The sequence below is a fragment of the Rousettus aegyptiacus genome, unplaced genomic scaffold (genome assembly GCF_014176215.1).
Source record: "Rousettus aegyptiacus isolate mRouAeg1 unplaced genomic scaffold, mRouAeg1.p scaffold_m13_p_3, whole genome shotgun sequence".
In the NCBI taxonomy this organism is placed as follows: Eukaryota; Metazoa; Chordata; class Mammalia; order Chiroptera; family Pteropodidae; genus Rousettus; species Rousettus aegyptiacus.
Window position 1 is genome coordinate 136,423,119 of NW_023416306.1, and position 27,115 is coordinate 136,450,233.

A 27,115-nucleotide genomic window follows, 5' to 3' on the forward strand; every position below is an offset into this window, starting at 1 on the left:
ATAGAAAATAAAATTATGTAGAGCTAGCTACAGGCACGGGAAATTTGTTTCTATTATACATCTGTGTCAGAGAGAGAGAGTGTGCGTGTGTGTAGAGGGCGGTGCCCCGCGAGCAGCCCCAAATCCCGCTCCAGGCCGTGTCCCACTTCCGCGGTGGGATCAGGCCGCCTCCGTCGCCCCGCGGTTGCCGCCCTGCCCAGCTGCCGCCCCGCCGCGGGGCTGGCGGGCGGGCCGGCTCCGCGGGGGCGGGCGGGGCGCGGCCCGGCCCGGGGCTCCTGGCGGCAGCTCTTTCGGTGGCTGTTCGGCACACGGTGCGGGATGGAGACCGACGAGCAGGACTGCGTGGCCGACTGGTGGGACATGGTCGTGCGGAACCTGCGGTGAGTGCGCTCTGTCCACCCGGGAGCGCAGGGACAGCTCGGGCTGCCCCGGGATGGGGTAGAGAGGGCGGGGCAAGAGGGCCTCGGAGGCCCTCGAGCTCTGCGAACCCCAGGGCTCTTTGGATGAACCCTCTTCCTCAGCCTCAGCCCCTACTTTGGGCGGGGAGACTCGCGGGTTTGATTTTTTAGTAATATATCCCTTTGGGTCGTCTGAAACAGAGATTCCAGAAAGATGGTACAGGTTGCAAATAGCTTATCTGCCGTGACCATTTTACTGATATGCAGGACAAATTGAAAAATACTAGTAATAGTGATAATAATAATCTATGTTGCAGTCTGGGATGAAATCCTTTTAGGTCAAGGACCTATCTGGTGGATGGAGAAGGATGGGAAAGACAGCTCCCTGAGTGTGGACTCTCTGGCATGCGTTTAAAAAACGAACACACCTCCACAATGCCGGAGAGGAATTCCAGGGCCTTGAAACCATAACCTGGCATCGCCTGGGCCAAGTTCTTACATCCTTTAAATCTGAAATGTCTAAGTCAATGGATTCTTTATTTTCTTCCTCTCACGGATCCTTGGCCTAAACAGCAATCTTAAACTACCTGGATCCACCAGCAACATCTCACCAGTCTTGTTTGCAGTGAAGCCAGGTATTAGTTGGGGACACTGGACCCAGGAAGTAGGGTATCTTGTTTTGTTTCGTTGGAGTGGGAAAGTATTAGCATTTTTGTTTACTTTTCTTCTTGCTATTCCTTGGTTTTTGTTTAATTTTTGCTGATTACAAAATATGCAAGAATTGTATCCAGGCACAGGAGACTTCACTTTGGAATGTCTGAGTGGTGAGGACAAACACCCGTCTCCTCTCTCCTATTCCTTCTGCAGCTCAGGGCAGGGAGCAGAGAGCAGCTCTCCCTGGCCCCACAGTGCAGATCCAAGCCCCGCTTCTGGGTTGGGTCTGACCACTACTCAGACTATCCTGACTGCTCTTTTCAAATTTCACATTCATGGGCCTTACTTCCCTAATATGGCTGGTTGTCCTGGCAAAGCTGGCATTTACTGACTTCCTCTCCTGTGCTCTGTAAAGCAGATAGCTAATTACTTAACATATATTTGGCAGAGAATCAAAGTTGCAGTTTGTGCTTTTAGAGAACGACTCACTTTGTTGATAACGGAGTGGGAAATCGGGAGTTGGGGACCCTCTATTACTCGCCTTACTAATTACCGAAACTTAAGTCTCAAGAGATGCTTCTTGAAGGAATAAAATACTAGTGCATTTCTTCATCCGAGCAGAAAATTACTGATCTAATTTAAGACGTGCTGAGGCTGATATCCAACATCTGGTATCCTTTTTTGTTCCTTGGAGCCAAGTTAGTTTAGGTCAGCATACATTGATGGAGGGCTCACTGTGTGCCCTATTTTTCAGCTCCAACATGTTGCTCAACAAATATTTATGGAGCTTATCCCTATGCTGGACCCCGTGGAATGTAAAAGAACCATTACATGCCATGTGGTTCTTGTCCGGGGCCAGGCGTAGAGTTGGGACGACGGGGCTAATGGTGAGAAAACAATCGGAAAATAAGTAAGGGTCAAACTGAAGCCCTGATTATGATTAGTGAGAGGGACGAAAAGAGAAGAGCCTCTAGAGAGGCTTTGACACATGAATGGATGCGAAGGAAAGGGAAGATTTGGTTGGGAGGAAAGAAGAGGGGAGAACACAGATGTCACTTGGTGCCTGGTGATCAATACATGCTGGCTGAACGAATAAACACAGAGGATGAATGTGCAGCATGTCTTAATATTCGGAGTAGTTGTCTTGCCAAATGCAGTTAGATTTGGGTTTCCTGAAGCTGCTTTGTAGATACCTCTGAGGATGGAGCATGAATGATTTGCCCTGTAGCACTCAGGCTCCACCAGGTTTCTCCAGGAAGAATCATCCAGCTGGGTTCTGTGGGCCCTGCGGGATGCTGTGCAGTTATAGCCACAGCTGATCAAAGGGCAGGCAAAGGAACACCGGAACATCAAGGTGGCCATTTGATGTGGCTGGCCGTTACTGGGGAGTGGACTGAAACTGCACCCTCTGCGCAAATAAGGTCTATTAGCCACTGGTGACTTTTGATCCCCTACTGATCTAGGAGAAGTCAGATTGACACCTCCCTAGTTGAAAGAAGCCGCTGTGCATTATTGATGCTCTAAGGAGTCCGGTTGCTGTTTTCTTCCCACAGTGCTTCTCAGAGAAGTGCCTTGAGCTATTTGAGAGAAGAGTCCTGTATGAATTATTCTTTAAAAACAGAAACATATTTCCTTCTACTGCCTCTGCCTCCTAAGCACCCTGCTACCTTCAAAAGATGACCTAGCGGGAGCCTAACAGGTGAGGTAGCTGGAGTTCAGAGAGGCAGGAGAAAGACAGCCAGAGCCGGCCAGCTGGAAGGGAGCAGAAGAATTCAAACTGTGTTCAGTTCTGCCCATTTTGGTTTGATCTGTGGGTTTTGATTTCTTATCTCTAAAATCAGAACAACAATGTCCTCTCCTTCCTATCACCTTCGTGGAGGCTATTTTAAAGTATTATGCAACAAGCATTTTCATTCCTTTCTTGCTGATTTCATGAGTCGGCAGTTGCCCATGTCTGATGTATTTGAAGAGCTATTCATATCTTTTTAGCCCACATATCTGTTCCACTCCCTGCAGAATAGCTGGAAATTCATCAGAGATTCATTATCTTCTCCCTTCATCCCTCTTCCAAACATACATAAGCTCTCTGACCTTTAAGTGATTAACACTTGAGGGAGGATTTTTTTAGAGGTCTTTCTTGGATACTTTGGTATCAGAAAGCTCCTGAGAATACAGGAGCAGGAAAGGGGTGGGAAGTGGGATGGAGGAGGGACTCTGACAGGGCAAAGGCACGGAAAGGGACATGGGTTTCCTGAAACAGCCTCCTCTCAGAGCCGAATTTGGCGGAGAGCATCCTTGTTCCTGGGGCTTATTTTTGCTTGCATGGATGGCAAGTTAAACTCACCAGGAGTATGACAGCTCACTAGGGATCATCAGAGAACTCTGGGGTCAGACAGATCTGGGCACAGGTGGCTCTGCAGTTCACTGGATTTGTCACCCGGGGAAGATTACTTAACTTTTCAATCTCCTCATTTGCAAAGTACAGGTAATAATAATAGTTATCTTCTAAAATGCCTATGGTCTAGCAGAGAAATCAGGGCAGGGGAAACAGTTCATCAAAAATGCTTTCCAGCCCCCCACAACCTCACAGTTTGATTACGTTGAACAGTGTTCACATTGACAGCTCCCAGTAAGGAAAGGGATTTGTTTAATGGATGATGTGGACAAAACTGGAAGCAGGAGATGGAGACACTAACCTCTTGTATCCCTTGTTTCTCAAAGGTAGGAGATAGTCAATCCTCATGAGAGATATGGCTAGAGACAGAGGTGGCATTAGTGATCCCTCATGGATCATAACTTGTCTACCGATGGCTCCCAGTTTGTGTCTCAGGGAACAGCAGGATAAACAAGGTGTGCATGGGCCCGCTGCGTCCCACTCTCTGGCCCCAACTCTGCTGTAGCCAAGCTCCAGGTCCTCCCTCACTCCCTACCCTGCTCTCTCCAGGGATGTCATACCCGGAAGTGGATGTTTTCTCTCATTGGCTCATTTATTCCTAAGACCCAGGCACAGGAGTGGGGATCTGATGATGATTCGCTCATTGCGTTACTACTACCACTAGCTCACACATACAGCACTGAATTGTGATATGATTGAAAACTGTGGCAACTGTTAGATCGAATCCTGTTTCCTGATGACTTCAGGTCCAGCCTTGGCCTTCTATGGGGCGGCACTAAGGGAAAAAGCCTGACTGTGGTGTATCCATGTTCCCTCCTCCCCTGTCCTGTCACGCTTGGGCTGTTCCAGCTGCTGGTTGGAGCCATGTCTTCTCGCTTTCCTCACTTGGTTGTACCTGAGTGCCCAGTCCTGATCTGCCCTAATTACATATAGTTCTGTAAATTCTTAAATGCCAAATCACCTATAATTCCCCACGTTAGTCTCAGAAATTTGATTTAGACCTTAAAAGAGAGAGAGAGAGAAAAAAGATTCATTTTGAATATCTTGTTTGTTTCATAATATTTTGCAGATCTTTCCCACAATGCTGCGCAACACTTGGAAGAAAAATTGCCACTCAGTACAATAGCTTTACTAGTAAATCATTAAAAGAACACATTTTCCCTCCTCTGATGGACATGCTAGTTTTTTTAAATTTTTGTAAGTATATACCCTTCATGAGAGTGCCTATATATATTTTCCCAAACAGAGAACTGACTATCCTGAAAGTTGTGGTACAATGAAAAAGACATGTCAGTTATAAAGTTGTGGCTAGGGTTAAATGTAGCCTGAAATCTATGAATATTGACTTTGGGCTCTAGCATGGGTCCTTGCAAAATCTGTTGTACACAGATAGAAAAACTTGGCCTGTGGGTAGGGTTTCAGTTCCGGGGCCCAGTCTTCAAATCGTCTAACCGTATTCTCTGCTTTTTTACGAGAGAGAGAGAGAGAGAGAGAGAGAGAGAGAGAGAGAGAGAGAGAGAGAGAGAGAGAGAGAGAGATAGAGATAGACTATTCGCTTTTATGCTTTTCCCACTGAGTGCTGTCAGTCAGTGTGAGCCACAGTCCTTCCAGCACATGTGTAATATTCTCACCCGCATGTCCTCAGGTATACGTTTATCCTGGACGTTTCATGGCTTGTGGCTAATGATTAGGTTTCACTTTAAAAAGAATGCTTGACATTAGCAGAACACTCATTATTTGTTTCTAGGTCCTCTTACCTTTTTAGGGGAGTGGTCTCCTCTGCTTTCAGCTTGAGATAAGGATAAGGATCGAATAAACTATTATGAGCTACTCTACTGGTGCTATTTTAAAGTCTAGTTTTAGATATATTTTTTTTTGGCAACTCTTCTGTGGGCTAGCCTAGTTTATAAAATATGATACTTTGCTAAGAATTTAGTGTAGTAACTTGCAACTGGGAAACATGTTAACTGTGAGGCTAATTACTTCTTTTTGATTGTGATTAAAAGACTTAGAATGTGATTCTGGGAGTTGATAATGATTTCTTCTTTCCAGTCAAAGCACCATTTCTTGTGGATTTAAAGAAACCAGAGCTGAAGATACCTCACACAGTGAACTTCTATATCAAAGTTGAACCTAGGGTGATTCTGGGAATCTGGTGAGTGCCCCGATTGGATACTGGGTAACTTGATGGATGGAGTTTTCAAAGTACAAAGGCAAGGGTGAGCAGTGCTGTGTTACTTGCCCGTGGAGAGGTTGGGGTTCCTTGGAGGCATCTGGAAGCTACCTATACACCTTCCCTTTGTACTGACATTTGACCTGCTTGAATTTGCTTTTCAGGGACTTTACTTTGGAGTTTTAGGTGTTGCCTTGTGCTTTGGGTCTTTCACAGGCCGGAAGGGCCTGGCTGTGGCTCACTCTCCTGCTTTATTCCACACCACCCTTCCTACTCTACTCCAGACCCACTGGTCTCCTTGCATTCCAAGCCACTCTCACAGGACACACTGTCTGCAACAATTCTTTCTACCCTCTGCTTCCTCTGTGTCCGCCTTCTGCCTAACTGCCTACTCATCTTTTGGGTCTCAGACTGGTAATTTTCAAGGAAGCTTTTCCTCATCCCCATTTTAGTTAGTGGCAATTTGTGTTTATCTCTTATGGCATTTCTTCCTATTGTGATTAAATAAATGTTTGTGTAATTGTTTGGTTAATATTTGTCTTTCTTATGAGACCATACTTTTGAAGGTGACTTTGCTGGTGGGCTTTTACTGCTTAGCACAGTGCTTGCACAGAGAAGGCATTCAATAAATATTTGTTAAATGTAGTCATGAGCAAGCATTCTATTATCTTTTTTTGCTATGCTAATCTCAATATTTTCTTCTCTTTGGTTCTACTACTTTTTCTTGGCTGCCAAGTTTCCAGGGCCTTGTTTTATATTTTGTATGATCACAGGTGATCATAGAATGTTTAGGAACCAATATTGGTTCATATAATTTCTTCCTAATCTTCAGGGTACAGTTCAGCTAAGAATGTGGAAATTTGAAAATTTTTTAATTCTTTGCTCTTGCCCCATTGGTCCTTGGTTTGGTGAGTCAGCCATCTAGGTGGCTTATCTAGCTGGCAGTGATGCCTGTCTTCTCAGCACGGAGGCCCTGGGATTTGATGTCAGACTTAAAACCCCTAAAGATTGAAGGGACTGAAGACTTGTCATCATGTGGCTAGTTCTCCAAGTCACCTTATGACATGTCATAGGGCAGTGCTTATATATTCAGCGTTCATTCATTAGTTTAACAAGTGGAGAGACGGGAGCTCAGACAGGTGTTTAAAACCACAAGGTCGCTGGATTTCTTCAGTAGAAGAGCTTAGTTTCATGTTAAAGTTCTTATTTTCTACCTAAACTGGCTTCCTTTACATTCTATCCAACTTATCTGTTCAGCCAAACCAACAGTAAGTGGCAATATCTATTATCTTTCACTTGTTTTTCACTGCATTTTGATGGATTGCATTTAAGGATTGCAGTGTTGGAAGATTATGAGGCGTAGGATTCAGAAGTAAAACAGTAAATAGTCCAAAGGAGTTGTCTCTGTGCATGGGGGAGGTGGGGCAGGGCAACGGTGGTTTTCATTACAGACGTCTTGTGGTATTCTGATTTTTACCACGTGTGTATATTCCTGCGACAGTTTATATCTATAAATTTATGTAAAATATATTTATATCTATCTCTCTATCATCTATCTATCTATCTAGCTATCTGACTGTGATAAGGAGTGTTTGGAATTCAGCACGGGTAGAGAATTCTCTCTGTACATGTTTGTTAAAACCTTTCCTTGCTCTTCAGGCACACAGTTCCCAGCTGCCGGGGGGACGAAGCCAAAGGGAAGGATCGTTGTTGGTATGAAGCCGCCCTTCGTGATGGCAACCCAGTTGTTATTTATCTTCATGGCAGTGCAGAGCACAGGTCAGAGCCTTCACTTGGATTTTTTTTGTTTGTTTGTGTGTTAAAGAGAGAGCATTTCAGCCCTGTGGGAGAGTGAAAGGTTTTCAACTCTGTAAGCATGTCTCCACATTTTTTTTTTCCTTTAAATTTGAGGGTGTTCTGGAGGTGGACTTCTCCTTTAAAAAAATCTATGTAGTCTATATGTATAATAATGTGGATCCTTAACTGAGAGGGGCACTAACTTCCAAAATTTAGATATTAATTTCAAAGAAGGCAGTGGTTTCTTTACTAGCTAAGAGTGTCTGAAATGATGGATTGAACCCATGGATGACAGGAAAGGGAATAGGCATGAGATATGGGGAAAGGAAGAGCAATTTACATATCAATAGCGTTTTCACAAAACTACATGGAGATTTCTTTATTGAGCATGAATCCCTATGAGAGATCACCTGGAATTCTGACTGTAGGTACTGGGGACCATCTGACGAATTCTCATCTAGAATACAGATGCCTCAGCTTACTCTCTGTGGTCCCAACCTTGCTTTGTAACAAAGAAGCCTCCCAGAAGCCTGGCTCTCCTTTGATGTGCTGCCAGATCCTTCAGTGGGGCCTGTGTCATTATGGTGGGTGATGATTATCAGCTCTGACTGCCTTGGGGGAGGGGCAGCATGCCTCAGAGACCCACAGACCTTCTTCTATCTCTGGAGGGACACTTCAAACTATGTGACAAGCCCTGGAATCTGCCCCTGGGCTTCCTTGCTTATGTCTCTTTTTCTCACTGTCTTTTTCTGTCAGATGATGGCTTTCTCAAGGCTTGCCTTTGCTCAAGGGGCTGTCTCGAGATGTCCATTTTAGAGTCACATTTATAAAGATTTCTTATGAGTTTAACATTTCCCACCATTGTTTAATATTGTTCAGGTAGTGCAAACTTGGATATCGTGTTTCAATGTCCTTATTTAAAGAATCATGTGGACCACGCATTCATGTGTGCCCCTTTGTGTGAATCTGCTTGTGCATATTTACTGGCTCTGGGGTGAGCCCCGCTTACTCCTGTCCCCACCTGGAAGTCTCAACTTGCTATCAACAGTACTGAGTTGAAAGGAAGCCAAACTGGAGGTAATGGTGAACCTTGTTGAAAACAGTGGCTCTAGACTTGGGGTCCACAAAAGCCCTAGAGGGTCCATGAACCCCCTCACCAAATTTGTACATAAAATTTGAAGTATAAATACACTTTTTCTGGGAAATGTGTCCATAGCTTTAGCCATATCTTCAAAGCCTTCATGATTCACTCAAGTTTAAGAAACTTGGCTCTAAGTCAATATTCAAATGGTTTTTGAAACGTCCGCTGCCTTTCGAATCATCTTTGTCTCTTTTTTATTAATGTAGTCAATACAGTGTTGACAACATGACTATTTTTGGAAAAGCATATTTCTTGAACCTCCAGTGCTATGAGTCTCTTTTTTCCACTTCGGCTCATGCTTAATGGCAGAGTGGACATGGAGCAGGCAGGTCTTAGTTTACTGAACGTGACTGCATCATCTTTTCTGAAAAGTCACTTTATGGAATTTACTCTCCTTTAGCTTCTAAAAGTATTCTTAGAAATAAGTTTTACTGCGTAGAAGTGTAGGGGATGGACTCGAATGCTTATTCATCAAATGCTCATGTTGAGAAGCACAAGGGGCCTGCGATCCAGCACTCACTCCGAGGAACAAGGCAGCAGTGGGGAGCCATCCATCATTCACCATGACACATCCAAGTGGGCTGTGACACCAAAAACATTTCCCTTTCCCCTAGTTATTTATTTCTCTAACCTGAAAAAGATAGGTGTGAGATCAGATGTCTGCAACATGATAGTGATTTTTATTGGACTTGTCATCCCAATTCCTAATTCTTGCTCTCTCTCTCTCTTTTTTTTTTTAAACCTTTTTTACAGGGCAGCTTCTCACAGGCTTAATCTAGTCAAGGTATGTCTGAAGGGGCCTTGAGGCACCAATTTTATGTCTCCATTTATTCTCTTCTGGGCTACAGCCATAAGATCTTCTTCAGCATGGTTATCCACTGAAAGCTCCCCATAGTGGATTTGATGTCTGGGGCCCAGAATCCCAAGAATGGGCTTCTCTTCCTGCATTGACCATGGGGGATATAAATAGATGTGAACATCTGAGTCCTAAACACTTTTATAAACTTATTACCTTCTTCATCACCAGATGGAGTTGAAGACATGTTTATTGCTTTTTCTGAGGAATGAGGGATGGGTTAAGAGACTATCCCTAAGTGTGAAAGTCACTCCTTCTAAGAAACAACTTTTTTTTTTTTTCTTTTGTGGTATAGGATAAAAACATAGAATTATTTGCTTTTAAAAGTCATTCAGGCTCTGGCCTCAGCTCCCTAAAAGGTTTTGCAAAGTGGAACGGTGGCCACACTTTGCTCTCCTCACTAGCTTGCGACTCCAGTTTGCTGGGGGCAGCCCCTGCATTTCCAAGTGTGAGGGACATGGCAGGCTTTCCACTTAGCCATCTCTGAATCAGAGCTGGCCAGGCAAGCTATCTGTTTATCCTCTCCCACACTCTAGTTAGGTAATCTGCCATAGATGATCAGGCAGCTTGTCTAGTTACTGACCACAGGACAGGATCTCTCCTCCCACGAGGCAGCTCTCACCTCAGCCCTTTCCTGATTTAACAGGATGAGTGGGGCCCAGAACCCTTCCAGGCCCAGCATCTCCAGTAGCTTCCCTGTTCAGACAGGAAGCCCCTCTTTCACCACAGCCTTGTCAGAGCTGACTCTGGATGAGGAGTGATGGTCCGGATGCAGTTTTGTCTAAGAGGATGATGCTTGTATTTTTTAGGTTTGCTTTCTGTTCTGTACCCTACTCTTTGCACACTCCATGTGGGATGGTGGTGAAGCCGATGTCCGTGACAACATGTATTTTTTCCTCCTCCTACTCTTGGCAAAGCTGAATTGTATGTCCCTATGTGCACAGAAAGAAGAGTTGGAGGAGTAGGTGTGAAAAGTGGCCAGATCATCCTTATGGTAGTTGGGATGGGTGGAGAAGGTATGATAAGACATCTTCCCTGAGGCAGATTCTGGATACCACTTACCACACTATCATTTCCCAGCCCAACCAACCCAACCAAACTTCCTTAGCCCTTCCTTGGTATTGCTACAGAAAACTTTTAAGTATTTAGTTTATTCTTCTTTGGGGATTTTTTTTGTTTTCCCCTAGAGATAAATTCTTAGGAGTAGGATCTGTTGCTGCTATTCTTGAGCTGTATTGGCAAGTGGTCCTTCAATTTACAGCACCACAAACAACACACATTTTCCTGGATGCTTAACTGCCATTTTTGTCACATAACTTTTTTTGAAGGGAATATAGTTTATATTGATATTAATGAATTTTAGTTAGTTCCTCATTATTAGTTCAATTTGTATTTAAAAGTTCCCAATGAGATTTAGCCACCTAGATCTATGGTGTGGGAGAAGCACAGCATTCAGACATAGGCAGACCCAAGTGTGAATCTTGCTTGGTTCTGCCTCTAACCATTTGGGTGACCATGAACAAACTACTTAAACTCTCCAAGGCTCAGTTTCTTTATCTGCAAAATGAGGGATAATACCTGCCTTATAGGACTGTTGTAAGAGTTTAGTTTTAAAAATGTCTGCACAGTAAAGTTTGTCCTTTTCTCTCTCTTCTCTTTCTCTAGCTATATAATTAATTTTATTTAAAATTTTGTTTCTTATTCTTTGCTCGTTAATCTGCCTGGAGCTTGGAAGTGGTTTCACATATTCCAGTGATGTCTGTATTTTCAATATTTATATTTAATATAAGTATCTTCCCATTCTTTAATTGCCTCTCCTACAATTCCATATAGAGTTCTTACTCTCAAAAGAATTCTTAAAAAAAGACATTTACTATGTACCAAGATATTTTAATGTCATCTCATGTAATCTTCCAAAAATCATGAAGGCAGTTACTATTGTTTTTTTACTTTTCAGAATAATATTCACATATGTAAATGTTAAGTGGCTTGTCCAAGGTCACACAGCTGATAAATGGCAGAGCCACAGTGCGAACCAGGCTGTTCGACCCTGCTCTGCCATGCTGCTTTCCTTCCTTCCCCTCGAGTCCGATCTTCTAAAGGTTGAAGTCGAACACCAGATTTCAAAAATATACCTTCTCCTTGCCTATTAGACCGTCACAGCTAGGGTTATGGGACTGTCGAAGAGGTAGGTTATACCACTTTTTCTTTTACATCTTCTAATTAAAGTGATAACAGCTCCTTTGTCACCTAGGTGCTGAGTGATGGTGGCTTTCATGTCTTGTCTGTTGACTACAGAGGTATGTGTTAAGAACAGTGTTCAAAGACTTTTCAAGAGGCAAGAGGCTTTTGATGACCCTCACTTCTGAGGCGGTGATGCTGTGCTTACCTTTCCTTACTGCCAGGGTTCGGGGACTCTACGGGTAAGCCCACAGAGGAGGGACTGACTGCGGATGCGATATGTGTCTATGAGTGGACCAAAGCGAGAAGTGGTACCACCCCTGTGTGTCTCTGGGGCCACTCTCTGGGCACAGGGTAAGTGGGGTCTGAAGCGGGTCCCCAGGTGGTCCTTGAGGCTTTAGGCAGCAGTGCACAGTGGAAGGAGCACTGATCTAGAGACGGGGACTCTTTTCTGGTCTCTTTCTCTTCCCACATGTGGCTGGAGTCCCAGCCATCTCTGTGTCTGTTTATAAAACAAGGGAGGGTCCCTTCAGCTCTATGGTTATCTGTGACTCTGAAGCCTATTCCAGAACTCTCCTTGAGAGTTTTAGAGGAAAGGATTCTTACTGTAGGGTCAGTGGAACCCCCTGAAATCCTGTGCAAAATTTTGTGTCTATGTGCATTTTCTAACCAGAGGGTCCAGAGCTCTCATTAGATGACCATACCGGATGCTGAATTTTGTACTATTTACTTGACTGTTAAGTCACTGCTTCATAGATGTACTAATTTTTATTGTTTTACAGAGTTGTAACAAATGCTGCAAAAGTACTAGAAGAGAAAGGTACTATAAAATGCTTACATGGTATAATTTCTTGGCTTGAGGTGGGAAATTACAAATAATCAGGAGACTATTGTGCACACTTTGAACACAGAGATACCTAAAACACTCCAACTTTAGACAGTTTCTGATAGTGAAACAAACTTTCTTTTTTTCTATTTAATATAAAACAATAACTGCTTTTCAAGATTATGAAATTAAAAATAAATACTAAGGAAAGAGTTAAAATTATTTTTAAAAGAGCCCTCATTGTGAGGTGACAATAAACGGTATTATGGAGTAATTTGGATTATAGGAGAGGGCAATAATTATGAAATAATAGGAAGGGCTTGCTTTCTGCAGCCCTTCTTACATAATATTTATGTTAGCATTTCTCAAAGTATGCTGAGAACTGCCTGTATTGGAATCTCCTGGGGGGTGCTTTTTTAAAACACAGATTTCCTGGATCCCAGCTATTTTAATAAATTAGAATCTCTGTGACTAGGACAAGATGATTTTGATGTGCATTAAAAGCTTGTAATCTCTCACATTATATCAGACTTTACTTGGCAATACAGGTCAACTGAGTTACGTAAACATTTTAAAACAAGTCACCTGCTATACACCCTTAATCACTTACGTAACTAAATTAAACATTATTTCAATGCTCCTTTAAGCTCTCATAGCTCTCTGTGGACATTCCCTTCACAGTGCCAACAATGCTGTCTTATCTGAACTAAACACCTAAATGAATACTTTGCTTCTTAGACAATGCCATGACTTTGGAACACTTTAATTCCATTTATATCATCAACTTATGAACTCTTGCTATCACGTGTTTCAATTTTCTCAATATTGCACGCTCCATAAAACATCATTATTCTTGTGTTATAAAGTCACTATTTAGATTTACTCTTTTTTCTTTGCTCCTTATTCTAGCACTTCTGCACTTCCATCTGGGATTTTTGTTCTGCCTGTCTGTTGGTGATGAATTCTCTAAGTTTTGGTCTGAAATGTCTTTATTTCATCTTCATTTTTGACGAATATTTTCACTGGGCATAGAATTCTAGGTTGGCAGCAATTTTATTTCAACATCTTGAAGATGTTATCCATTTTGTCCTGGCTTTCACTGTTTTCTTAGGAAGCCAGTCTTACTGTTGTTCATCTGAAGATAATGCTTACTTTTTTTGGGGTTGTTCTTGAGATTTTTCTTTTTGTCTTTGTTTTTCAGCAGTTTTACTATGATTTTTCCAGGTGTAGGTTTCTTAATACTTATCCTGCTTGGGGTCGATAGCGTTTCTGAACTCTGGCTTGATGTTCATCTAGTTTGGCAAAATGTTGGTCACTGTATCTTCAAATTTTGTGCTTGCTCCATTCTTGTCTCCTCTTCTTCGGGGACTATAATTATATGTATATATTTTTAGCTCTGTTCCCATGTCCTGTATGTCTCCAATGTTCTTTTCTGGGTTTTCCAAACTTTTTTCTCTTTGTGCTCTAGTTCAGGTATTTTCTTTTGATCTATTACACAGTTCACTAATTCTTTGCAGCTGATTCTAAACTGATGTTTAACTAATCTGTTGATTTCTTAATTTCAATTAACTTGTATTTTTCAGCTCTAGGATTACTATTTGATTATATAGAATTTATAGGTTTCTTTTAAAATTTTTCTTGTCTCTGATTTCATGAATATAGTAATCACTAGTATATATTTAAATTATGTGTCTATATATGTAATAAATGCATGTAAATTTGTGTAAATAATTTTAAATGTGAGACTTTTAATACTTTAATATCAATATAGTAAAGCTTTAGTAATTATTACAATTTTAATAATTTTACTATTTGCCATTTACCATAAGTTATTTTAAAGTCTATATACAATAACTCTAATATCTAGATCTTTCATTGATCTATTTCATTATTGGCTTTTTCATTTTGGGATGGCTATTTTTCTTTTTTATGTCTAGCTATTTTTAATGAAGTGGTAGCCATTGCTTATAGAAAATTGTAAACATAATTTGAGGCTAGGGGTAATGTTATTTCCAGAAAGAATTAATTTTTCTCATGAAAGTCAGTTATAGTAGAAAGATATTACTTTAATCCAATCAGAGATTGAGCTGATTTTAAGCTGGGTTTCAGTCTTTATGAGGGCTGGTTTCTTTCTAGTTCACCATTACTTCCAAGGTGTCATCCTTTGAGGTCAAAACAAAAAGCCTGAGAAATTTACTAAGGCTCTCCTCCTTGTCAGATCCTGAACTCTAATTTTGTGTTTTCGGTACCATGAGAATGCTGAAAGTTCTGTCTAGTTCTAAGCCTCTTGGCCACCATTGTTGCTTTCAAAATTTCAACTGCTTTGAGGGACAAGGCAGCTCAAACTCTTGACATTTTCCTTTTGGTATTGGCTCTCCAAAATCTCACTGATTTAGTAGCTCTCAGATGCCTTCAAACATACACATATATATATACATTCACATATCTCCCTCTGACACACATTTTCTAATTTTTCTCAGAGGAAGTGTTGGCAAAAAAACCAGCCTACTCAGGCTCTGGCACATTCTTAACAATAGACTGTAGAACACTCTTCCTTCCCATAGTTCTTTGCTCTCTTAAATGATCCAAGCCATGAAAATTTGGTTGTGTTATAGAAGTTAGTGGTTTGCAACTACCACATACATTAAAATCTCTTGGGTGGGTGGGTGAGAACTTGTTAAAAACGTACTGAGATTCTGAGTTCTGACTTGATAATTCTGATGCGCGGTCTGGGAATTTGCATTATTAATGAGCTTCACAAATGATTTTGAGACAGGTAGTTCATGTACAAGACCTTGAGTGCCCTTTATTAAGGAAAAGTGATATTTAAACATAATAGGGGAATTATTTCTTTTTATTTTTTTTCAAGGATCCCCAGTTGATGCTATTGTCCTGGAATGTCCATTTACCAATTTGTGGGTTGCAAGTATCAATTATCCCTTGTTAAAGGTGAGGCTCTTATCTTTGCAAGATGTCAAAGTATTTCCGCACACATATTTATTAATTACTTTCCTTTTCTTAACAAATTTTATATGTTTCTAAGTTATTCTAACTTGAGACAGGTTATTAGCTCATTGCTATTTAAGGATGGCACAATAGATTTTGGGTTTGGTAGTCCTTTTGTTTTCTTCTAATAGATTCAGTGGTTTATTAAGAGCCAAAGCTTTATCTCTTATCTTTTACAATTTTTAAGTAGATAAACTTGATTTAGGTTTATTGTTGTTCTTTTTTAAGTGCCAATAAACCTCTCATACGTCATTTTGGGCCCTATGAATTTTAGCCATATATCTTTCATGATGTTATGATAAAAAGTCTCTATAGAGAATTCAGGGAAGCTGCCGAATGGTTTTACACAGTATCCGAGATAGAGAAGACAATCTTTCTAAGAAGATAAAGTATAAAGAATTGAGTGACAAGATGTAGTTTTTAAAAATCTGTTGTGTAGATTATCCCAATGTTATAATTTTATTTTCTTTTTTCTTTTTTCTAACGTTATAATTTTTTTCAAGTCTAATGCTCAATTGCTTATAATCATACCTCCATATGAATGTCAGAAATGAGAGACAGTCACACAGACACACACAGACACACAGACACAGACATGCGCGTGCACACACACACACACACACACATTTTGGAAGACATCATAGGAATATTTTAATCCAACTGTCAACTTTTGGAATCTTTTGTATAATAAAACATCTTAGAACTTCTTGGAATTTGCTTAACTATTTCAGAGAAAGTTAGCTCACTACTTCTGGGACGACTAGTTCACGGAATCATATAATCCTGAAAATGCCTGTACTATTTAAGCTCCAACTCAATACAGGAATTCTCTCTACAATCTAAAATACTGAATGCTGACTAATTTAAGATTTAATAAATAAAACATTTTCAAACATGGTTCTAGACAATTGGATATTCACTTTAAGATAACCATTAGTTGAGCATCTATTATATTGCTACAAGCAATTACTACTAAATTCACTGATGTGTAGGTATTTAACAATTCAGATATGATCTTTCTATTTACTTTTCTTTTTTGAAATTTTATAATTTAAAAAATTAATATAATAGGGAAATACATGATTTGACAAATAACTATAAACTGAACATCATGTAACCAACACCTAGGTCAAGAAGTTAGTATCAGCATCCCAGAAGTCTCCTAGATGTTACTTCCCAATCCAATAAATCTCATCTTAGATATAATCCTTAGCCTGAATTTTATGGTATTCATATCCATGCTTTTTTTTATAGTGTTATCACCCATGTGTGCACCTCTAAGCAATAGTTTTGTTTGTTTTTGAACTTTAAATTAGTAGAATTACGTAAGATGTATTCTATTTTTTTTTATCCAACATATATTAATAGGATTTTATCTATGATGTATTGCTGCAGTTTGATCATTTTTGTTGTTATACAGTATTTCATTGTATCAATATACTACAATTTATTGATCTACTGTCTGTGGACAGAGTGGCTTTCTGTTTGTACAATTAACAATATTATTGTTATATATTCTTGAACAAATATTCTGTAACATGTACATACTTCACTGGAGTACACCCTGGGAGTGGAATTGCTGGATAAAAAGGTGCACATATGTTCGGCGTTAGTAGTTATGGTGCCACACAGTTTTCCAAGGTGACTTTGCCACTTTACTCTCCCACTCACTGCGTATGAGAGTTCCAATTGCTTAATATCCTTGCCTCATATTGATATCTCATTGTGGTTTTAATTTGCATTTCTCTGATGACTAATGAAGCTGGGCATTTTTTCATATGTTATTAGCCTTTTAGATATCATCTCTTATGAGATATTTGTTGATGTCTTTTGCTCATTTTTAAATTGTCACCTTTTTATTTGTAGAAGTTCTTCACAGGAAGAGTCATTAAAGATTTATTTGCACTATTTTGTTTTGCCTTTTTACTCCCTTAATGGTGTCTTGTAATGAAGAGATGTTCCTAAATTTCATGTGAACCAGTTTACCAACATTTTTTAGTGGTCAATACTTTTAATAAAAGTCTCCTGTTTAAAACTCTGCTCACCCCAAGATTATAAAGATACTTTTCTATGTTATCTTCTAGAAACATTTATCTTTTACATTTAGAGCTATATCATAGGTATGTATTTTTGTATATGTAGGATATGGCTATCCACTTGGCCCAGTACTATTTACTAAATGAACCTTCCCCGCCATTCTGGAGTGCCAATGTTTGTATGTATCTGTCTCTCTGTCTCTCTCTATGTATATATGAATCTGTTGGTAGATTTTCATTTCTTTCCATGTCTATCTGTCCATGCTCATATGAATACTCCATATTTAATTACTGTAGTTTTATAATATGTCGATATCTGGCTTTATAAGTTCTTTAGCTTTGTTCTTTGTATTCATCACTGTCTTGACTATTCTTGACCCTTTGCATTTCCACATACATTTTGAAATATACTCGTCAATTTCTACAAAAAAAAACTTTCTGGGATTTTAATTGGGATTACTTTGGATCTACAGATCAATTTTGGGGAATTGACAGCTTTCTAATAATGAGTCTTTCAATTCGTGAAAATGGTATTTACAAATTAATCTTTAAATTAATTATTTATTATTTGGCTTTTTAAATTGCAGTTTTAGGTCAGGTTCTACTAGTAAGCAGAGCCTATGGCAGAGATTTGGTGTGTATGATTTATTGAAAGAGTACTCTTCAGGAAAACCTACAAAGTCATTTGAATGAGGGCTGTAGGATAGGAAGGACAAGATGTAACCTCCGGTAAAGTCTAGCTTTGGCCTGATCTACATAGGACTCTAAGGTTTGAGTAAAGGGAGATAGTGAGAGGGTTGGGGGAAGGTCACATAACCTCCCAGAAGCAATGGCTTCTGTCACAAAAGGGCAAGGAGAAGGGGGGCAACCAAAGCTTATAGCAAGAGTTAATTAGTTTGTTTCAAAGAACCACTTACACTTTGTTGATCATCTGTTTTGTAGGCTATTTTTATTAATTTCTGATCTTAACTTTATTATTTCCTTTTATTTTCATTAATTTGTTGTTATTTAAACATTTTCTTGAAATGGTATTTGGATAATTTGTTTTCAGTGTTTTCTCTTTCCTAATTTATGCATTACAGGAGACTCCACCTAAGCCACTCTTCAATGGCATCTCACATTTTGAAATATATTTTAATTATAATTTAGTTCAAAATATTTTATAATGTTGTCTCTTCTTTGATCTATGGGTTACTTAGCAGTATATTTCATAATTTCTATACATTTGGGGATTTGATATTTGTTACTGATTTCTAGTTCAATTCTACCATCATCACATTGAGAATATACTCTGTATGATTTTAAGTTTTAAAATTTCTTCCGAGTTTTTTTATGTCCTGACATGTAGGCAATGTTGGTGAATGTTCCATATGCTTAAAAAGAATGTGCTCTACTGTTTCGGGTATAGTGCTTTATATGTGTAAATTAGGTCAAGACTGTTGATCATATTATTTAATTCTATATCCTGATTTTTTTTGACTAGTTGTTTTATCAGTTACTTGTGGGGAGAGTATTAAAATAATTACCATAATTGTGCATTTACGTCTATTTTAGTTGTCAATTTTTGCTTTAGATTTTTTGAGGTTATATTATTAGAAACATATATCTATTAATGTAATTTTTATATCTTTCATGTGAGTTGATCTTTTTTTCATCATGAAATACCCCCTTTTGTGATTAACAATGCTTTTCGACTTAAAGCTAACTTTGTCTGATATTAGTATACTTTTGTTTTGAATAGCGTTTGCATGGTACATCATTTTCCATCCCTCGACTTTCAATTTTTCTGAATTTTTATATTTAATGTAAATCTCTTATAAGCAGCGTATAGTAGGGTTTTGATTTCTTTTTCCAGTATGACAAATTTTTGTCCATTAATTATAGTGTTGAGTCTGTTTAAATTTAATGTAATTATGATATATTTAGGTTTAAAGCTACTCTCTTACTATGTTCTCATCTATTTGTGTCAGCTGTTCTGAATTCTTGAGCCTTTCCTTTCTTGCTCTGTTCTGACTCAGCAGCTGTGTCTAATGGAGGACAGAGGCATTGAAGGTCAGGCTTAACCCTCTGAGCTTCCCTTCTCTCTGGGATCTAGACCATTCAAGAACTCACTGCCTTGGTAGGCCTCTGACCTTCAAAGAAAAGTTTCAAAAACATCTTTTCCAGCTTTTCTAGTTGTCTTTGGCACAAGATTTGGTCTGTAACAATTCCTGTATTATTAGAAGCGAGAAATCTCCCATTAACTTAAAGTTGGAATTTAATTTTAAATGCCATAAAACCTTAGTTTAATTGGCACTTTGTGGTGGAGAAGTGTTGCACCCCTGCAGTAGTGTGCTGTCTGTAAGAATCATGCCTCTGGTGTGACACTTCCTGGGTTTGATTTCCGGGACTGTCATTTAACAGCTGAGTAACCTTAGGCTAATTATTTTTGATGCTCTGCTTCATCTGTACAATGGGGTATTAACAGCATTTAAGATTGTTGCGATAATTAAATGAACTAAGAAATGAAAAGCATTTATAATAGTGCCTGGCACGGAGTAAGCATTCAATGGCCATTAGCTGTTTTTATTATCAGTGGAGTGCCATAACTCTGAATGTTACTGTTAAATAGGAAAATGTATGTTATGGGAGACATACAGATGTAGTAAAAGGCATAGATCCTTACCCTCAAGAAGCTTCCTGTCTAGTTGGGGAGTAGGAAATTAATGGGGGATATAAACCAATGACAGAGATTTCCAGGTGTCACTTTGGAGTCAATTTCATTACTCAGAATAGGAAGGCAGCGTGACACAGTGGAAAAACAGCATGGGCTATGGAGCCAGAAAGATCTGAGTTCAAACTTGGCCTCTGCCACTAACCAATTATGACCTAGGTAAGTTCATACTGATTGATAGGACCCTAAGCTTTTTTTTCTTGAAGGTGAGGGAGAGTAGTTAAGTAACATAGAGAGGAAGGGAGAATGTGAGTCAAGGCACATGGCCAGAATGGGGCAATTATATGTTATAAGATAGCTGAGAATCATATAGGCCTTTCATATAAGCCCTTTCACACTTGTTACCCTTTTACATCCTCACAGTGACTCTGTGAGTCTGGCATCACTGCCTCTACTAGAGCTGAGGGAAATGGAGGCTCAGAGGCTTGCCCAAGAGCCACGTACCCTTTTAAAGGAAATGGGACTCAGTCTTGCAATTTCTAACCTCAGGCAGACAGACTGAAGGTGTATAGTCTCTGGAATGAAAGACTGTGGCCAGATCTGGATGGGCCGGAGCCACGCTAGGAGTTTGTTTTGTTTTTTTAAAGTACTGTAGCACTCCCAAAGCTTTGTAACAGATTTTGTGTAACTGTAACTGGTATTTTAAGAATATTTATCTTGCAATAGTCTAGAACAGAGAGGAGGCAGGGAGACCAATTAGAAGCCCATCGCTGTGGTCTGGGCTGGAGGGGATGGCATGACCTCTGAGTCTCAAGGGGCAGCCTGGCTGGTGAGGAGTGAGGAATACGGGAGTAGATTGACTTGGGCTGGCCTTCTTCCTACTCTGTTGGAATTTGAGATGAACTGCCGAAGGGCTTCTCCTATTGAATTTCCCTCAGAGGAGTCCTGATTCCAGGTGTGGTAGAATCAGAAGACAAAGAAAAAAGAAAACGAAACAAGAAATTTTGCTCTTAGTATGGGTAAAACGAGGAAAAAGAAAGAAAGGGAAGGAGAGGCAGTGTCGGGATCTATAGATGGCACCTGAATTAAAATCTATGATGCCAGGGGAAAATATGCAGACCAGACAAACCCCGACACCCCGGAGGTTCTTGGAATCAGCAGGCCGACACCAAAACCGAAGCAGAAGCCTGTCTTTACTGGCCCCAACCTACAGATTCTGTACCCAGTTTCCTACCGAATTCCCTACAATGTACCAGAGCTCCTACAATGACATGAATCACCTTTTAAAATCAGAAAAAAGGTTTTATTCTTTTTAAGTTTCATAGTGGAAGACTACAACAAATGACATGCTATAGCAACTATAATTTCTCCATAGTCATAAAGGAGCAGTGATATGCGTAATCTAAAAATTGCTTCTACAGTGAACGCAATTCTTTTCTTTTTAAAACTGTGAAGCTGGTGCTTGCTGGCCGCAGCCTACCTATTCTGTACCCATTTCCTTCCCTAGGCAACGTCCCATTTACTACACTTAACTCTCTCCCCACTCCCCTCTCAGGCACAACCAGACATGTAATGCTTTGCTAGTTTTTCCTCTTTACAAATTTATTCCAAGGAATAAAATCTGAATAAAATTCTGTCACACTAAGATAAAAATGACTGATAATAGCTTAAAGTTTACACCAGGGTTATTTACATAACAGATTGAATCCATGTTTAGCAAATATTTATTGAATGTTCATTAGGTACCAGGACCTCTTCTAGGTTCTAAAAGTACTACAGGGAATAAGAAAGTTGCGGTCTGTCCTATGAAGTTTATACACTGGAGAGACAGAGAAAAGACAAGTACACAGTAAGAGGAATTTCAGTAGTAAGAAGTGCTGTGAAAGTAATAGAATAATGTGGTAGAGAATGACTGGGTGGTGGGAGGGTAAGTTTCAATAGCCGGTTAGGGAAAAACCTTTCTGAAGAAATATCACCTGGGCTGAGACTTGCATGATAAGGTGGTCTTGGGGTGAGGGAAAAGCAAGGGCAAGGGCCCTGAGGTGTGATCAAGGCCGATGTGTTTCAGGAGCAGAAGGTAGCAGTGCCCGAGCGTGGACAGGAAGGCGTTTAGTGAAAGGGGGCGAGGCTGGAGATGGCAGCAGCAGCTAAACTGTTGGGCCTTGAAGGTCAAAGTGACATTTGAGTTTAATCCAAGTACCTTCAGAGGATGTGAAGCAATAGAGTGATAGGATGTGATTGGCACGTTTCATCACTGGTTTACCTGTGGGAAACAAATTATAGTAGGGCAAGGGTGGAAGCAGGTGGCCACTTGGAATTGTTGGTGTAATCCAAGAGATGAAGGGTGGGTTAGGCTGGGTGATTATAGAAATGGAGAGAAGTGAATGGATTTGGGATATAGGCTGGAGGTAGGATTGAAATTTGTGAGGAAGGTGCAATATTGTTCAGGGTTTCTGTTCCTTCCTCATTTTCAGTTGAAGTAGAGGTTTTTAGGGGATATAAACCAATTTACCTATTGACTTAATAAACATACAGTAAAAGCTGATTTAATTAGCATTCTATTTACTGGAATTTCCCATAAAGAGAAAATTCAGTACCTTTAGAATGGTAATTGTGGTCATTATTAAAATCTAAAACACCTTTAAAATAAAAACATGGCAATATTAAGTCCTAGTTAACATTTTATAATGTTTAAGTCCTACAAAACCAATGATCTATGTATTGCATACGTTACCAGAATTTTTAACTAATCAGAATATTCTCTCCCCCAACTAAACCAGTTAATTATGTTCGCTGTAGAAGCAATTTTTAGTTTATGCATACCATTGCTCCTTTAAGAACATGAAGAGATAAGTTAGTGGTGCTACTTGTATTTTAAAGAAAGATGGTAAGTAAAAACAACAAAATGTTATCAGTGATAGTCTATGGATGGTGGGATTATATGTGACTTATTTCTCTTGTGTTCCTTTCTGTATTTCTCAAATTCCCTACAGTAACATAAATTACTTTTAAAATTATAAAAGTTTTTTTTGTTTTTTTTTTTAAAGAAAAGTTTATGATATTTTGAAAGGTACTACTCCCTGTATCACCATAGCTCATCATGGGAAACTATAACAAATGACATAATTTTTTTCCTCTTTAATAGATTTACCGGAAACTCCCAGGATGTTTATGCACACTTATGGATGCCTTGAGAAAGGACAAAATAGTCTTCCCTAATGATGAAAAGTAAGCTAATGATAAAAAGATGTCTATTATTATATTACCATATGTATAGGATTCTGGAGGGTAACTATCATGTGACCTACTGGATGGATAGATGAGAAGTCTGAAAGAGTAAGTGGGTACTAGGATTTGGGGTAATATATCTACACATTTTTAGTATTTGATATTTTCTTATGAGTAAATGATGACTTTGCAGATTCAGAATTGTAGATGTAGGGCCCATTGGGACCTTGGAAAGGTCCTCTAGGGACTAGCCTAACATTCTTCGGGCGAATCCCCAACTTCTAGGTCTTATGTCCCATGTAACCATCTGCTATCCAGTCTACTAACCTGAGAGCAAGTCCACTAACGAGAATTTGGCAAGTTACTCTCTTGCAGTTGGAGAATTTGAGTGATTGCAAACAGGTTGTCATTATCAGTATTTTTTTCCATTTCAACACACTTGAGGGATGTGCCATTACCAGGAGTAACAGTGCATCATGGTGGCACAGATGGATGGCTATTAGAATTTGGGTGGGGATTACTGTTTGAGAATGCCACTGAAGGGAGGAATAAGCCATTCTTCATGCCACAGTCTTTTTAAATTACCATCCTAGGAGGCTGACCAGGAAGCTAATCAAATCTGTTTCTCGTATGTTCATCCTGTGCATTTATGGGGAAAAGTAAATAAATTGCCACAAAGCATTCTCTTTGGTCTATGGTAGTTCTTGTTATTTTGGGGTTTTGAGTTATTTTGTTGTCTTGAACAGTCTTAATTACAACATCCCAAATATTATGAAATAAGGTAGAATAAGGAAAAAGATGAGGTTCCTCTAACTCTGAACAAATTCAGTCTTTCAGTGTTTTTATTCATTATTCAGTAATAAAAAATCACATAGAAGTAGATTAAATTAAGTAAATACCTAATAAATTGTACAAATAAATAGAAGAGGGAGGGTCTTATCTAAAAGAAAAAAAAAGTTTATTATATATGAAGTTTATTATATATGAAGTTGTTATTCTTGAGAGGGAAGGAAAGAGCTCTTGTATTCTGGGCAAACCTCATTTTTTTGCTAAAGCTTTAACTTAGAAGAGGCAGAATCCCAATGTATAATTCTTGAACTGAATGCTTTTCTTCTACTTTTTCCTAGTGTTAAATTCCTGTCTTCTCCCCTTCTCATCCTTCATGGTGAGGATGACCTCACAGTGCCTCTGGAGTTTGGAAAAAAGGTAAACCAAGAGCTTGGTCCTTACTGAGACATACTGTACTTATTTCACCATCTTCTCTTCCAGTCAAACTTTGATTAGAGTCCAAAGCAGGGTCTTTGACAGGATACAGGATTCTCTACGGTCCTAAATAGCCATGCTGCCTGGTGTATAAGCATCAGTGCCCTTGCTACTCAGCTCAAAGGAGCGTCTGTGGTGGACCCTGGCTCCTCATTTGGGGGTCTGTAAATCTACAAGTGTCAAGAAGATCCCACACTGCTATGGGAACCTCCACGTAGTCTCTCCTGTAGTACCTCTAAAAGTGGGGATGCAGTTTCTTTTCTTTTAACCAAACAGAATGGGTCCATCGCAATTTCCTTTCTATTTGCAGGGAGGTATAGGCAGTGGAGGGACGAGGCTCTATCATTATTCTATATTAGTTGTACAGCTTTTAGTTCTTTAGGCAGTCAGTTGGGAATGTGGAGAGTCCCCATACCTCTGACTTAATGGGACTAACTCCACAAGTTGGCAGTTTCTGTACCCTTTTGGGAAATAAGATTAGAAAAACAACAGCTTTGATGATCAGCCTTTGTGTTTCTTTCTGTCCCTTGCAGCTCTATGAAATTGCATACAATGCATATAGGAACAAAGAGAGGGTCAAGATGGTGATCTTTCCTCCTGGCTTCCAACACAACTTGCTTTGTAAACACCCCACACTGTTGAAAACTGTGAGGTAAGAGTTGCTTTGCTAAATGTGATCTTTCCTTAAACGCAATTAGGGTTGTCTGGCTTAGACCATGAGGTGGGGAAAGCATATGAGCTGATCTAGGTCCTTTTTCTGCAGAGATTTCCTGAGCCAGCAGTGGGGCTGAGGTCTGAGGGCAGTGGAAATCTTCAGTGAAGACTTGGTCCAAACACCACCTGTGATGTTTATTTTTTTATGTAAAATTCTATTGGGGTGTTTGGATGAGCTGAAGTCATTGACATCTCTACAAGTTACTTGACATCTACAAAGCATGGATACTAGGCTTTATGGAAAGTTCTTTAACAAAGTGGAATATGCTGAAACTTCACTGTGGAATTTGGTAAAAATTGGATCCCATCTAAAACTCTGTAGTTACCAAACATCCTGGATATTTGTGAATAAGGTGGTCTCTGGTTTGGACTTAGCGGTGTAAGAAAGGTGCCCCAAGGTAGTTAAGTAATTTATATTTTAGTTTAGTTAACTAAATGGCATTTAAAAATTCCAAGCAGTTTTCTAGCTTTCTGAATGGCATCAGGGAGAGTCCTAGCACGCTACTCAATTTGTCATAAAATAACACATTTTGGTACTCATGTAGCCCCTGGAAATCGACACTTTATTTTTTTAGCCCTAATATAGTTACACATTTTTCCCTCCCAATTCCCAGAGATACTTAACTAGATTATTAGCTAACAAAACAAAGAATGTTGCAAAAATGTTCAAGTCCAATAAGAAGATATTTTTCTTAGAGACATTTTACAACTTACTTTCCATTGGCCTTGTACTCCCCATTACTAGATTCATTAGATAAGGAAATTTTTAGATCTGAAGGCTCCATGTTCCAGATGTCTCTGGCATATTCCTTAATTGTTCGGTCGCTGGAGAATTTGCCCGAGGCAGCTATGTTTTTGAGTACCATCGTGTTCCAGGCTTTCGGATTCTGTAAACAACACAGGAATATAAGGCCTAGAACCTGAGCTTAATGACAAATATCAAGCCAAACATATCCAAGCACATTTCATGGAGAAAATGACCAGAGTAAAATACAGTGAATCATAAATACATTTGCTTCACAGTTAAGAACTAAATAGGGCAGATTGTGATTTTCTCCTATTTAGAGTATATCTTTCTCTAAAGAATGAAAACATATTTTTTATTTTCAGAGAAGCCATGGACATAAATTATATAATCGATAGTTTTTGCTATAGTTGCAATATTTTGGCATGTAAGTCATATTTCTCATGCTTTATTTTGAAGGAAGACACCTTCCTTTAAACTACAGGGGAAGGGAAGGGACTACCATTCATTATCTGCTAGATGCCATGTCAGGAGATAAACTCTGTGACTCACAGAGTTTGAAAAACAGTAATCAAGAATGTTAGCTGTCAGGCAAACCATCCAATGAGAGACTTTATGGACCTACTTCTCTTGTTCTTTCTGAAGGAAGATACCCCAGGAGGGTTATATTGAATCCCAAATACTCCATTGGAGTTTCAAAACAAGATCAATTAAGGCTTTATCTTTAACAAAATACTGTACTATCCAAATCTCATAATTTTATAGAAAAGAACATAAGAAATGATTGATTTCACAGCCTCATGATTTTGTAAAGAACTCTTAAGAGTTCATTGGAAACGACCAGAACATTATTCAAAACCAATAGCAATGCATTGTAAGCATTTGAAAGAAAAACTGAAACTACCATTATTCCTTACGGTACTGCAGAACAGAGTCTGAAATCAGTTTATTCAGATTCTGGAAACTTGCTAAAATAAGAGAATAAAAGCTTCCCCTCTGCACTTTCTTTAACTGTTTATTTAAATGTTGTTAATGACTAGACTTCCCAA

General features: G+C 39.4%; 2 protein-coding genes across 2 annotated transcripts in view; one reads left to right on the forward strand and one right to left on the reverse strand.

Annotated features, from left to right (window-relative positions):
• Positions 1-243: 243 nt before the first annotated feature.
• ABHD12B (abhydrolase domain containing 12B) lies at positions 244-27,067 on the forward strand. The gene is made up of 13 exons (XM_016145811.2): positions 244-380; positions 4,517-4,644; positions 5,500-5,602; positions 7,280-7,399; positions 9,312-9,342; positions 11,669-11,714; positions 11,820-11,949; positions 12,378-12,415; positions 15,291-15,370; positions 23,262-23,344; positions 24,472-24,550; positions 25,141-25,259; positions 25,371-27,067. The coding sequence occupies exons 1-13, from the start codon at positions 319-321 to the stop codon at positions 25,396-25,398; spliced, it is 1,047 nt and encodes a 348-aa protein (XP_016001297.2). The 5' UTR covers positions 244-318; the 3' UTR covers positions 25,399-27,067.
• Positions 25,864-27,115, reverse strand: part of PYGL (glycogen phosphorylase L) — a 34,515-nt gene continuing 33,263 nt past the window's right edge. Inside the window, exon 20 of the mRNA XM_016145810.2 lies at positions 25,864-26,208. Within this exon, the coding sequence (XP_016001296.1) occupies positions 26,032-26,208 (177 nt within the window). The 3' untranslated portion in view covers positions 25,864-26,031. The remainder of the gene's footprint in view (positions 26,209-27,115) is intronic.